The sequence below is a fragment of the Rousettus aegyptiacus genome, unplaced genomic scaffold, assembly GCF_014176215.1.
Source record: "Rousettus aegyptiacus isolate mRouAeg1 unplaced genomic scaffold, mRouAeg1.p scaffold_m13_p_8, whole genome shotgun sequence".
NCBI lineage: Eukaryota > Metazoa > Chordata > Mammalia > Chiroptera > Pteropodidae > Rousettus > Rousettus aegyptiacus.
The window spans coordinates 66,715,414-66,730,903 of NW_023416311.1; the positions used below are offsets into that span (position 1 = coordinate 66,715,414).

At 37.4% G+C, this 15,490-nt stretch overlaps 1 protein-coding gene across 2 annotated transcripts in view; it reads left to right on the plus strand.

Annotated features, from left to right (window-relative positions):
• DMGDH (dimethylglycine dehydrogenase) overlaps positions 1-15,490 on the plus strand; it is a 54,440-nt gene that overhangs the window by 9,558 nt on the left and 29,392 nt on the right. For both annotated transcript variants that reach the window (XM_016118849.2, XM_016118850.2), the window contains exons 4-8: positions 650-814; positions 2,245-2,449; positions 8,179-8,427; positions 10,653-10,851; positions 15,114-15,283. In XM_016118849.2, the coding sequence (XP_015974335.2) occupies positions 650-814; positions 2,245-2,449; positions 8,179-8,427; positions 10,653-10,851; positions 15,114-15,283 (988 nt within the window). The remainder of the gene's footprint in view (positions 1-649; positions 815-2,244; positions 2,450-8,178; positions 8,428-10,652; positions 10,852-15,113; positions 15,284-15,490) is intronic.

The following is a 15,490-nucleotide window of genomic DNA, read 5'->3' on the forward strand; positions in this document are numbered from 1 at the left end:
TTGACTTTGCCCCCTCACCAGTCAGACCAAACTGAGGTCCTAAGAACCTTTGTGCACACTGCTCTTACAACACGAATCTCTCTCTATGGTGATTGTTGCTTTACTGGCTGGTCTTCCCTACAGGTTGTGAATAACCTCTTTTATTTCTGCAACCCAGGGCTTAGCCAAATGCCTGGCTAACTGAAGAACTTCAATACATGTCAAATGAATGTTTATTTCAATTCACACTTAATCTCATCACTGCATCATTCTAATTCTTCATATTCCCTCCTCAAATCCTTTATTTTTATCTTGTTCACATAATTTTCTTGCACTCTGTACATTAACACTATCTCATGTTATAATTATGCATTTAGCTGTCTACCTTCACCTGTCGACACCATAAGCTCCATCCAAGCCAGGTCTTCACCTCTCTTGTTCACAACAGCATCTCTGAAGCTTGGTGCCTGGCACAGAACAGGCACTTAGTAAATGGTTGTTGAATGAATGTCTTTCTGTAAGATGTAAATATGTTTTTATAGTTATCTTTTTCACTGCATAGTAAATCTCTTTTCTTATGTTCCCATATTTTCATCGTGCTGGAGAAGAACCGTATTCAAGCACCAAATAATGATTTATCTATGTGTTTTAATTGGCATTCTTGTCACAGGCGGTTGGATTCCATCAGCCAGGAAGCATCAGAATTGCTACAACTTCGATAAGGGTAGATGAATTTAAATATCAAATGACTCGAACTGGCTGGCATGCAACAAAGCAGTATATTATTGAACCCGAAAAAATTCAAGAGATGTTCCCTTTACTCAACATGAATAAGGTACTTACCCTTAAGGACATTTTCACCATTTGTTGGCTTGACCTAAGATTAGAAAATGTTATTTTAAAATTTCGATTAAACATAGAAAAACTTTGTGTACACATTTTGAATAGCAAATCAGATGATTAGTGCTGAAATATGGGTAAATTTCAAAGTGGGTTATTATGTATGCTAAATGAAATATGAAATAATAAAAACAAAAACTTCTCACAAAGAAAAAGCCCAAGCCCACATGGTTACACTGGTGAACTCTACCAGAATTTTAAAGAAGAATTAATACTAATCTTTCACAAACTCTTCCAAGAAATAGAAGAGAAGTGAACCCTTCTCGACTCCCCTATGAGGCCAGTATTGCTGTGATACCAAAATCAGACAGAGATATCACAATAAAAGAAAGATCGATATTCCTGATTAATATTCATGAGAAAATCCTCAAGAAAGTACTAGCAAACTGGATTCAGCAACATATGAAAGGATTTGCAGCATGACCAAATAGAATTTATCCCAGGAATATTGGTTTAGCCTCTGAAAGTCAATCAGTGTAATACACCACATGAATAGAATAAAAAACGAAAACATGATCATCTCAATAGATGCAGAAAAAAAGTTGACAAAAGCTCCCTGCTCATTCTTGGTACTCAATAAATTTTTGTTGAATGGCTAAGACCTAATGATACTACTTTACATGTTCATTCCTTATTTCATCTGAATTTCGATCTTCTTTGTTTCCTTTACAGTACCTACCTTCAAGCCCTAGCACACAATAGGTATTCAAGAATTAGTTGTTGAATGACTGAATCATTTAGACAGTCTGGACTTGATGGTGACTCTTTCAGTGGAGACTTCAGGAACTTAGTCACCTTCCAAGTCATTGCTCTGTCTTCCTAGAGTCGTTGCTCTGACTCTTATGTTCTCATTCTAAGATGGCAACTAGAGCTCCAGACATCATGTCTGCATTCCCGACAGCAGGATGGAGGAAGGGACAAAGAAGAAGGGACAAAGAGCATAAGCCAGTTGTCTTTTCATAATGGTTTGTCCGCTGCCACGTGACACTTTCATTTGCATTTTACTGACCAGAGTTTTGCAACAGTTTTAGCTATCAGTTGGGACTGATAGCTGACAACAATTGGAAACTCTTTGTTCTTAGTAGCCATGTGTCTAAATAAACATTCAGTTTCCATTGCTATAGGGGCAGGGAGAATGGATATTGGAGATAATTGCAAAGCTCTATTAAATAGCCTGTCTACTTAACTAGTAGTGTGAGTCTTGCCTCAGTCCGAGCTTTGATACAGGAGAAAGAAGTGCAGACAATCTGATGCCCCAATGCACTTTTAAAGTACAGTTTTATTAAACATTTGCTGGTAAGATATGGTTACAGTGAGTAATACGTGCATATTTGTTTGCATATTGGCTTTTTACCATCGATTTAGATTTTAGCTGGACTGTATAATCCTGGAGATGGTCACATTGATCCTTACTCTCTAACTATGGCCCTGGCTGCCGGGGCTAGAAAATATGGTGCTCTTTTAAAATATCCTGCACCGGTGACTTCTCTGAAACCCAGGTCAGATGGAACATGGGATGTTGAAACACCACAGGGATCTATGAGAGCAAATAGAATTGTGAATGCTGCGGGTAAGTGTCACATCTTTTTTTTTTTAAATTAGTGGGGGTTTTCAGGTGCCAAAGAAAGAAGATATTACACCATAAAGTAATATTTTATATTATGAGCATTGTTATGAAACACTGTCATGCTCCCAAGGTGAACATTGTGTCTGTTTCTAAGCTACAAAGCCCTCTTCTCATCACTTTGCTCTTAGTGTGTGAGATACCACTCTGTCCTTGGTTTATCTACAGAAAGTTGACATTCTTCTCTGTGCTCCATTTTATTCTGCTCAGATCATGTTTTGCCAAATTATGCTTCCTTTTCCTTCCCATATTCACTCTTTCCCTATACTAGTAATTAAATTCTAGAGTTCCAATTTATAAGCATCTTTGTTTTCAGTTTGCTCTTTTAGGGCAGATTTAATCATTTGTGTTCTCTGTCATCCATTTCTGATTACTTTACTCTTGTCAAAAAACTTTTAATCCCTTCCTTTCACAGAATTATTAAAAGTACTTCATAATCTTTTCTCAGTTTACTCTGTTACAATTTAGACTCAGAACAGTGAAGCCAAAAGGAATATTTGAGATAGTGTAACAACTCATTCATTTTCCATTTATGAAAACCAAGGTCCAGAAAGGTAATGCCACTCGGCAAAGTAACACAATTATGTCAGAGCCAGGACTTGGACCTGCGTCTTTTGATTCTTGAGTTAATAAGTCATTTGCTTGTGAAGTCATTTTCAACCATCATACACACAAAAATAAATTCTTGTGCAAATGAAAATACTTATGCAGTCTAAACTGGGCTAATACTTTATATTTACCTATTGTTCATAATCGTTAATTTAAAACCTAAAATAAGCTTGAGGAAGTAACTGATATTCTTGTTGTCTACTCTTTGAGTCAGTGCTTAAATTATACAGTAAAAACTATCTATATTTTTTCAGATCAAATACTATGCCATGAGGACATGCTAGAAACATGGATTCTTAAGATTCTTTCCTCTAAATTATAACTCCAATTGATGTTATTTTTTTAAAAACAAAACACTTTCAGTGGTTCTAGAATAAGTTATATTTTCAATATTTAAGAGTATAAATTAGTACTTCTGAATCTTTCTAACCTAGTTCCCCATTTGAAAAGGATAAAACTCTTATAACTTCTTTGATATCATTTGAAATTCATAGTACAGTAACAGAAAATGACTTGTTGGAAAAAAAAGAGCAAAAGAATAAATATTGCCTTCTTTCCGAACTTTCTTTTTTGAACCTGCCTCTACCCACCTCCCATACCCCCACAATCCCCATCTAATATCCCTACCCCTTGCTGTCATTGGGTATCACTGATCTAAATTCTTCTAGAATATCTAAGACAATGAAATCACTGATACCTTATTTACCAGGTAGCAAAGATTCTTTGTAACCGTACACATTTCTTTTTGACCTTATGATTTCAGCCCCTAAAATATTTTACTGTTTTCATAGTGATAACAAATACTGAACAAACATACTTCGACTTCCATATCAGCACCCATGGCAGACTTTGCTAATTGATCACTGCGCTCATTTCAGATGAGCTTGGACAAACCTCACCATTTTTCTCAACACAGTGCTTCAGGCAGCCGCACACTCCCAACTGATATTTTGAGGAAGCATGTAGAAGACCTTAATTTAACACAGTTATCTGTTGTTTCCCTAAAAATGGATAAAAATTTGTTTATATAGTTCATTACCATTGTAATAATTTTTTCCCCTAAATAACAAACTGTGAGGAATAAAGAATCACTGAAGAGAAAGAATTCTTTCCAAAGAGATCTGACATATTCTATGCAGTTGTGAAATCTTTTGGGGTGATCTGGGCAAGGGAGGGCAATGGCAGGAGGTGCTAGAAAACACTTCCAGTACTGGCCTGGGAAAGCAAATCCTTAGAATTAGATTGACAGTGCAGCCCTGTGTAGGGTGATAAACATAGGGCCACACCTTCAACCTAATTTCTGGGATTGTTTTTCCGGGTCAGCACCAGGAAGCTGTTCCCTAGGATGTCCTTTTGCTGTCTTTGTTCTTGAAGCATCTAAGTCACATTGCTGCCTTTCCTGTCCTCAATTCTTGGAAACTCCAGGCAGCTCCTTGCTGAGAGTTCTATGAAGAACTATGCTGTCTCAATTCTCAATTCCTTCCTTTTAAATTAAATGTATTGAGGTAACATTGGTTAATAACATTATACGCATTTCAGGTGTACGATTTTATAATGCATCATTTGTACATTACATCAATTCTGTATGTCATTTAGGTCATATCTCTGGCCCATATCTTTTTTATTTGCATATTTTCCCTCCATCTCTTCTCTTCCACTGGGCAAAAGTTACTGAAAAAACTCTGATTACATATTAGTCATCCATAGAAGGTGTAGAGCAGTGTGTGTTTAATTAATTGTAAACCTGGTTGGAAAAAAATCTTATTTAAAGTGTAGAAGCTCCCCAATGGTAAGCCTCAGTAATTGGGGCCAAGGTGTCAACATGCTTCCTTTTATAATTAAAACTAACAAAGATCAATTTTGTGAATAAAAGCAATCTTTACAGAAGGCATCATGCTAAGAGGATTAGAAAATGTGTGTCTGATGGAATGTTTCTCAAAGTTACTACTCAGTGACACCAGGATGCCTCACCAATTCAGGTGAGGCCCTCAGACCAACTCTGAAATTTAATGAAAGAAACTAGGATATAAACTTGGAAATATAAGCAAAATGTCGAAGACATAAAGGCCACTATTATCTACTCAATCACCTGCTAGAAGTTTCTTTATGTGGAGTCATAACAGGAAGCTGTTGAGTTTAGGATATCCATGGAAAGGAAAGTATACAGGTAAAAACTATGTCCATTTGCTTATGTGTCTCCAGCATCGTCCAGGGTAGTAGGGCTTTCTCCACCAGAAACGTGTGTATTGTTACCATGTGACCTGGGCAAATGACTTATTTGTAAAATGGAGATAATAGTGCCCATTTCAAAAAGTTATTATAGTTAGTTAATGAGTTAGTAATATGAAGTATCCAGAAAGGGTTTACCATATAGAAAACACTAAAAAATTAAGTATGACAATCGTAATCATTATTATGATTAATTATGTCCTTGAAAGTCAATGCCCTGGTCTGGGAGGGAGACTAAAGTAACTTTATTCTTGAGCAAGCAGAGCAGAGGAATAGTTTCTGACACTCCTGACCTCTTGGTGTACAATAGGCTAACTTGCCTTTAACGTTGCTTAAAAAACTGTTTTTAATTCTACCTGCATTCTACTCCTCCCTTCAGAGGCAGCTCAGGGGCATAGGACAGGAGCTATTTATTATAATGCAGGCTTTTTCTTTGCATGGTGATGAATGTTCCTCTTGTTCTCATTTCCAATTGACTCTGTAAGCCTGTAAGCCTGAGATAGTTTTGTAAACTTTACTCAAGAATTTTCCTAATATGGTAAATCAGAAATGTGATTGGATGGTGCCAACCTGAAGTCCAGTGTTCAGCCAAAAATAATTACTTAATTTTGCCTGATACTCTGCATCAGAGAATGTCACTGTATAAACCATCATTGCCACTGTATAAATCATCTAGTACAAGGAAACTTGTCCACAAAACTGCACCCTTCATTTTAACTCCGTTTCTATTAATCACTCATTTTTTTAAAAATGGAAGCCATTTCCAAATGATTGTTTTTATTGACTCATCTCTTCAGTGTTTTCTAGGTGGTATGGTAGATTTTAGATGATTCCTCCACATTTGTCTGTCTTTCTTTTGAACTTGGTAGGTAGGTGATCTAGCAGGGGTTGAAGTATAATCCTAGCTGGATTTAGATTAACTTGATTGACGTATGGAGGAGAGAATGCCAACAAACACCACCACCATAGGGTAAAATAGCAGAGAGCTTTCCATGGAGCTCATTGAAATAATATAGTTATATGATACTTAAGCATATGTTTCCACTTTATTTTAATGATGAAGCACATTAATAAGTGAGCAGTTATACTCAGAAATGTATAAATATGTTTGCATAGGACAGAATTTATTCTTCAATTTATGTTTTTAATTGAAACAAATATATTGAGGATAAATGCTTTGAATTGCTAAGCTAAATATTTTGGCTTTTTATATTTTAAAGCATCTCTAGTGGATATAACTAGAATATGTGGCTTTACTATATTTTCCTACAAAGTCCTGACATTGTTAATTCACATCTTCCTACTAGCACAAATAAATTAAATCTCTAAATTATTAAAAGACCAACAAACAGCTCTAATGCCCATAGGCAAGATTTTTGGTTTGCAAACAGACACCTATTTTGGGTGCTATTATGTAAGTGGGGCCAACTTAGCCGTTAGGCCAAAACGTAACAACTGAACACAAGAGTGATATTTAGATGGTTAAGTAAAAATAGACTTCCACACATAAGAGTATATAATCTGGGTTCCCAGATTGACTCATAATTGATAATTCTGTGTCTACCTCTGAACTTCATAATGATAGGAAATTCAGAACTTATTAGATTATGAAAAAAGGAGAAAAAAGAAATGATTAAAAATTTAGAGAGTGAAACCCCTAAAGAAATAACTTAAAAAAGATTCCCTAATTATTTGAATGATTCCTCAAAATTATTATGAAACAAACAAGCACATAAAACCCTTTCTCCTCAAACAATCCATTGGTGGGTCAGGTGACATCACATCCCTAACAATTACTTATCCTTTCAGATTCTAAAGTACCTTTATACAGTGAAAGAGTCTTGGATTTTTAAAATAAAGTCTTTCTGTAGCAAGAAAACCCATAAAATGTGCTGATTTCAGAGTCTCCCTGTGTGACCTCGGGCAGGGCTCTTTTTCTCTCTGGACTTCAGCTCCATATCTGTATACTGAAGAGTCTCTTGGGGGAGAATCAAGGGTCCTTTCAGCCACAAATTATCTGGTTCTATCTTTTGCAAAGAAAATATAACATTTGTTCCTACCAATAAGACAGTCCCCCATGCACACTGTGAAGTAAGAAACCTTGGTTGTGAGAACCCCCACTACTTATGAGCCCTCTCCCCTTGGCTGTGGCATCTCCTGCTCTGGACCCTGGTGCCTTTGTGTCTTTTGTAAGAAAGGACCTTACAAACATATCCAAACTGAACTTTTAAAATAACAGAGAAAACCGAATGTGCTATCTCTCCCAAAGTATATATATTTTCAAATTATAAGTTAGCAGAACAATTTTGTGCTTATGGAGTTTTAGACATCAGCACATGGGGAGAGGAGAACCTGGGGGTCAGGAACTGACCTGCAAGGCTTTGGTCATGATTATTATGTGTTACTTTGATCATATCAAAATCGGGGCCTCTTCCCTTGCCCTTTCATTTATGTTCTACAGATAGGGTCAGTTCATTACTTACTTTCTTATCCACGTTGGTACATTTGACATATTTGGGTTATTTATTTTGTCCTTCAAATATTATTTTCCTGCCCATCTTCGTTTGTGGGCAAAATACTTTATCAGAAATGGAGTTCTATTAAATTACAGAATTATCTTCAAAACTCTGGAGCCATGTAAAATTTTGTCTCATCTTCTCTTCCCCCAGTCAATTTCATAATGACAAAAAATTTAAAGTTGTTATGCCATACTTTAGACTTTGCCATTGGTATTGAAGTCTTCTATTTTATTTTAACATAAATTGGTCTTATAAATGTCAGATGTGGTATGTTTATATATGTGGTGACATTTTCAAGTGATTTTTTTTTAATTTAAGGATTTTGGGCTCGTGAAGTAGGTAAGATGATTGGACTAGAACATCCTCTCATTCCGGTTCAACATCAATATGTTGTTACATCGACTATCCCCGAAGTAAAAGCTTTGAAACGAGAACTGCCTGTGATCCGTGACCTGGAAGGATCTTATTACATCCGACAAGAAAGGGATGGGCTTTTGTTTGGTCCCTATGAAAGTCAGGAGAAAATGAAAGTTCTGGACTCATGGGTCACCAGTGGAGTCCCTCCAGGTGGGTTCAGCAAATGGAAGTGTGTGCAGGTCAGACACATATATTTTATCCTCCCTGTGGCGGGAGACTGGCTGTAGAGTAAGGTGACACCATAGTACTAGCCTATCAGATCCCTGGAACATTGGTGGTGAGGGGTTTGAGGTAAACTCTTCTCCTATGCCACTGAACAATCACAGCAGGGAGTAAAGAAAGAGAGGAGGTAGTCGATGGTGGAGAAGCTAAAGAAACATGCTCCCTACTGCTGTGGAAGGCTCTAGGTAATTTTTACCTGCCCATACCAACCTCCTGCCTCCCTCCTCTTTCCTTCCTCCCCTGCCTGCTGGGTCTAATTTGGATGTAGCTGCTATTGTGTTTGGACAGTTGGAAACATGACAGATATCAGAGACAAGTTAGCTAGCCTTCTAAGAATGAAAGCCTCAGAGTCTGTCCTAGAGCAAGATAGGTTGCAACTGCACACTGAAGCCCTCTCCTACTACATAAGTGGATGTGGAAAAGGCTCAAGCCTCTATGCTAAAGCAGGAGGTACTACAGTTTCTCTTTCAAGTTCCGTAAGGGAGAAGGACCTGTGTTTGTTATTGACAAAATGTTTCTGTAGAGCCAGATTAAAGACTGGGTCACTGAAGGAGGTACCTCAGGTTTTAATCTCTAAATGGAACTAAAATGTCATTGGGACACTGAACTGTTATAGAGAATACAAACAAATGGAGGCAACTGAACTTTCTAGAATAATACTTTGATAAGCTACTGGGACTAGGGAATGAATCCCTCCCTCCCATTCCTCATAGAATACATATGCCCATGTCACCACAAATGACTACTAAAGCACCTTCCGTAGAAGTTGGGCCAGTTAGCTGAGGACTTTAGTTTTGCTGAGTAGGCTCTTTGTGTTTGGGCCTGAGCGGAATAGCTCCTAATCACAGAAGGAGGGCTGATCTGTCCCCTGAGAGCCTACCCTCTCCACTCTTCCCCCATACTGGCAGCCTCTCCTCCAAGTAAATGTTGAACAAATATTTTAATAATTTCATTCAGAGGGAGAGCCAGATTATTGGCTGGCCCTGAGCAACCACATGTCTGCATCCAGTCCTGGTGATCTACAGGCCTCTACACCACTAACCCAACCTGCAGTCCATGGGAGGGACAACAAAAAACTAGCTGGCTGCCGTGTGGGAAAATCACCAGTATTGGGGGACGCAGTCTTTTAGAATCTCATCTGTGGCCCTGCCTTCAATCACAGTGCCTTTGGGGACTGAGAGGATGATTGCACTCCAGGGCCCTGACTCTTTTCACAGTGTATGGGGGCAGGCTTGGGGAAGGAGGCCTCCATGCCATTCCTTCCCTGCTAAGAGTTAAAAGGGGTTGAAAGCCATCTCTCAGAGCCTAGCATAGTTTCCACTTATCCCCAGTGTCTTGACATGACTTTATAAATTTCCATTTGCCCTCATCTGGGAGGCCAAAGCAGACTAATGGTTATTTAAAGGATAAAAGATTTCTCTTGTCAGTGCTGAGCTAATTGAGAAGGGAAGGTTCAATAATGAAGCCCAGTTGGAAGAATGCAAGAGGCAGACGTGAGAATGAAAGAGCAGGCACCAACAGTTTTGTGTGGAGCGCACTTCTGTTGGTGGGGAGCACGATATTGCACGCACTTTTTCCGCTCCCCTTCTTGTGCTCCCCTTCTGTTCTCCAGGACACTGCACAGCTCCGCACTTAGCAGAGTACCATAGTGGCATTCAGTCTCACATGCGTGATACAATAAGCTGAAGCATGTTTACATGTTTTAGGTGCAGGCACCCTACTACACTAATGTAACACTCTAAATCTGGGGTCCTATTCCAAGCTGCGAGCCTGGATCACAGTCAGACCTGGGACCAGCCAGGCCTGGAACCCACGTCTCTTGATAAACTGAATAACTGTTGCTCGTTTTTATAAAAATTGTGATTGGATTAAATACTGGAAACTGTTAATAGGTATAAGTTAAAATTTTCTATTAATTAAAAAGGTTAACTTTCACGATTTTATTGTTTCAAGAAATAACATTATTGTTCTTAGTAAAATACTGAGTACCCATCTGTTGATAGTGAATATCAAGTTTAGACTTAAAGAAGAAAAGAAGAAGTAGCTTATTAACAGGCCATCTTTACATGTAAGCTGATTCAGAGATCTAAACCACTTTAGAGTACTTGTCAGAGCAAATGTGGCATCCTGATCACAGTGGTATGACCTTTCAGATTTTGGAAAGGAGCTCTTTGAGTCTGATCTCGACCGAATCATGGAACATGTCGAAGCTGCCATGGAAATGGTTCCAGTCTTGAAAAAGGCTGACATCATCAATGTGGTCAATGGTCCTATTACCTATTCTCCTGACATACTGCCTATGGTGGGGCCCCATCAGGGGGTCAGAAACTACTGGGTGGCTATAGGCTTTGGGTGAGTATCTCCATGTAATTCAACATTTATCATTGAATCATGTATTTTACATAAGTCTTGTCCCATAATCTTAGGCCAAAAATGGAAAATGGAGGAGGTGAAGAGTTTTCTTCCTTTCATGATCAATGAAATGTGAGGAATAAAAAGTTTCATTCTTAAGGCACTGACTATGCAATGGTTTAATCGCTTGTATAGATCTTAAAGACTTGCACACGGAAGGGCAATAATTTTCTGGAATTTTCTCTTTGTATATTTCCTGCCATTTCTATTATTTATGCTTTTTTTCATTCTGTGTATATTTACTTAAGTCAGTTTGCCCCAATGTTTCTATAACACAATGTGACAAAGATAATTTAAAATATCAAATATATAACATATCTGACAGTTTTTGCCATGATTCACGTTTGTCTAACATGATTTGTTTCTTTATAATTCCTCAAGTTGTTTACTATTTATGATTTCATCACTCACTTGGTGTTTCATCTCTAATATTTTTGCCATTTATTTGGTGATTATTAATGTCATGCTCCATTTATGATCATATTACAACTTCTAATGTTCTACTTTTCTTCTCTATTTTATTTAGCTATTTATTCAACCAATATTTAATGATTGCTATCTCTGTGTGGGGTCTATAGCTAGGCACCGGGCTACAACTGAGAATAAGGCAGTGAAATCTGACCAGAGGTGCAAGGCTTATTGGGGTACTGTTCTGCCAACAGTAGAGAGGCTGGGCTCTGAACTAAGGAAATAGCAGTGAGAACTGAGAACAGGAGATAAAATTATTAAATTTACTAATCAATTGCATTATGTCCTGAGGGAGAGAAAAAAATAGCAAATGATGGCAACCTGTTTAAGTTGACCCCAGGTTGGATGCTGGAACCCTGGAGAGAAAGAACCTGAAAAATGAGTTCTACTTTTGACAGGTTGGGTTTGAAGTGTTAAGTTTAGATCTGTGGGACATCCAAAGGGAGAACACCAGATGGAGATAGGGGACTGGCCTGTATAATGTAACTGAGCGCTTAGGTAGTCACCGTAGAGTCCATATGTAAGTGTACATGTGTGGGAGTGTTTCTCTGGTACATCACTTGTGTATCTTCTTTGGAGAAATGTCTGTTTGTATCTTTTGCCCATTTAAAAAATCGGATTATTCATCTTTTTTTGTTAAGTTTTAGGAAGTATTTATATATTCTAGATATAAGACCCTCATCAGATAGATGATTTGCAAAATTTTTCTCCCATTCTGTGAGTTTTTTCACTTTCTTAATAGTGTCTACTGAACCACAAAGTTTTTAATCGTGAAGAAGTCTGGAATGTTTATTTTCCTTTTTTAAAATTAAATTTATGGGGAGTAACATTGGTTAATAACTTTATATAAATTCTAGATGTGCAACTTTATAATATGACGTCCGTGTACTTTACAGTGTGCATACCACCCAATGTCTAGTCTCCATTTGTAATCATATATTTGCCCTCTTTTACCCTCTTCATCCTCCTACTCCCTTCTCCTTTGGTAACCAACATTCTGTTTGTTTGTTGCCTTTTGTTTTATATCTCATATATGAATGAAATCATATAATTCTTATCTGGAGCTTCCTCCAAAAATTAAGAATAGAGCTACCATCTGACTCAGGAATCCTTCAGGGCATCTAACTGAAAATTTGAAAGTACTTATTCATAAAGATATATGTACCCCTATGTTCATTGAAGCATTATTCACAATAGCTAAGATATTTTTAATTGGTAGTATGATGAATGCCCACATTGGCTGCCCCTCCCAAACTGTCTATGTATATGCTAGTGCTAATTTACTTTACTCACAGATTATGTCAGACAAAGCTGTTTTACTTTTATTTTGTCACAATTCTAACGAGATCTTCTGCTTCTAACATAATGCCCTAAAAATGTTTAATGACTTGCATTGAATTGAATCTAGTTGGTTTTTTTTTGTTTTTGTTTTTGTTTTGTTTTGTTTTGTTTTTGTCTTAGAACAGATTATAAGCAGCAAGTTTAAATAGGGGAGAGTGCTTTAAGTTGTTAAATCTAACAGTATAACAGATTATAAAAAGCAGACACAAACACTCGAAAAACATGGGCCATTTAAAAGAAACAGATTCTTAATGCTAAAGTTACAGGAAGAATCTAACTCTCCTCTCCTCATTAAATTTACTTCTAGTTCTACTTCACCTATTACTTCCTTACGAAGATCTTATTGATCGGGCATAGGCACACTCTGTTGTCAGTATACGAGGGCCCAATAGCCACCATGTATTGCTTCTCTACTATGTGCTTTTAAATTCCATGTCAATTAATCTTCCACCAGCACCACAAAGAAAGTGTGCACAGGAGAAGACTGAGCTCACGATGGTTACACAGCTTTCCCAAGGTCACACAACTAATAGCCGCAGAACAAAAATCATATCCAGATCTCCTTATTCTACTATTTTTTATTTTTAGCTACTAAATTAGGGGCTCTCAATAGAAGTTTCATAACACTCAGGTGTGTGGCATTTTACATATAACTTGTTAATGGTTAGAGAGCTAAAGTTTGTAGAAGATTTACTTTTTAAAAATAAATTAGATTTTATTCAGGATTGTCCTTAAATAATAGCACTCTGCCCCTTTTGTTTTTATGTGCATTGTTGAGAGGGAAAGGATACCATGGTGTAGCAGTGAGGTGACAGGGAACCAAAGTGCAACCCTGGCTATGCCTAAGGAGTCTGCTGATGATGTTAATTATGTCGTATGTGTCTTAGCCGAAAAAAAAGATTTGGAACATTGAAGAAGTCCAATAATGGAGTGTACACTGGAGTCGGATGATGACTGAGCTTTTTATCTTGAATCTGCTCTTTATTGCTGTATGGCCTTATTTAACCCCCGTGTGCCAGTTGGTGTGCTCATTGGTAAAATGGAATTGCTAAAGAATGAAACTGGTACATGTTAGGTGGAAACAATGCCTTGTAAATGGTAAGCACTCTCAATAAATAGTAGTAAAGCTTTATACAGCTTCAAGTCTTATAAATGGGCATCCCTAACTCTCAAAAATGGAAACTATTGTATATCATACATTGGGCATAACTAAGTGAATACACATTTAAAGCATATATTTCATAATTATTTTAAGCATATATGTAATAATTTTTCTTGCTTTCTTGAAACATAGTGAGATAGTGGGTAATTTGGATGATTCATGTCTCTCTTTTTAAAAACTTTCCAGAGAAGTGTTAATTGTTGCCTTTTTATTCTGCTTGAGAAATAGCCTTATAACAAATAAGGCATTTATTTTTATAAAATAGCAAAACTAGTTAACATTTCTAGTCTTTGCTAAGGTCCTCCCAAGCACTTAGAATCCATGATTCTTGCTGTTACGTTGCTCTCATTTTGGGTACTGGAATTTCAAGGTCTGTTCGAAATTTTCTTTGAGGTCTGCTCGTGTAGCTCCTTTTCTTGGTCATCTTTTCATGACTTCCTACTCATCCAATTCCTCTGAAGCGTCTCTTAACTTAAACCATAGATAAATCCACAGTAAAGGTCTTCATTAGACAAGTGAGTGGGTAGAACAGCACATGACCAAAGTTTAATTGCGATCCCTCCATCTATATCAAATTCTTTACCACAATCGTGCTCTCGGTTTTAAAGCATCTTCATGTAGAAATAGAAAACAAGCCCACCTTCTCCACCAAGCGACTCATTAGTTATAAAATACAGTGGGCAGTGTTCTTTTCTGTGTCCTCCCCACAACTCCCTAGTGAGTCCCTGAATGCTTCTAAAATAATGGCCCAAGATCCTTGCACAGAAGTCATTGCCTGAGGGTGCCTGAACTAAATTTAGTCTGAGAAGAGATGGGCATGCCACTTTACAGTGTACATGTTTCTTCTCCTACAAGGTTCCTATCTGTCAGAATAATCACAGCTCTAGAGGGCTGATAAGGCATCAACCATATCTGCCTGTTGCTTCCTTTCCCCATTTTCCTAAAGCAAGCATCCTTACTAGCCAAGAGTTGTAGGCCATTCTGCAGGTATTATACATCTCTTGAAACTGTGGAAAGAAACTAGCTATCAAGTCAGGCACATTTAATATAGATGTCTAAATGTGTACTTTTTTTTGAGGAACAAAAATTATAGCATAAAGATTATGTTGATTGTGTGTTCTGAATTGCACAAAACACCCCAACTTTGAGGGCCTGTAAAATATTTGGACATGTTTCATTGTTCGAAAATAGCATATGTAAGTAATAGGGTATTTATCTCTGTATTTGAAAGATATGGCATCATCCACGCTGGTGGGGTAGGGAAATATCTCAGTGACTGGATCCTGCATGGAGAACCTCCTTTTGATCTGATAGAATTGGATCCCAATCGCTATGGCAAATGGACAACAACTCAGTACACTGAGGCCAAAGCAAGAGAGTCATATGGATTCAACAATATTGGTAAAGTGCAAATTTGCTGTTGTGTACAGAGTATATACAGAATTGACTTGCAGTGCCTCTGACTTTAGATGCTTTTTATTCTATATTGTGGTGGGAGTGGTTAGAGAATCTAAAAAGCATGTGCCTTTAATACATAGCAAAGAATCTGTATTAATACATATATTTAATCTGTGAAGTACATCAGTGATTTTGTTTTTAAGTCTATTT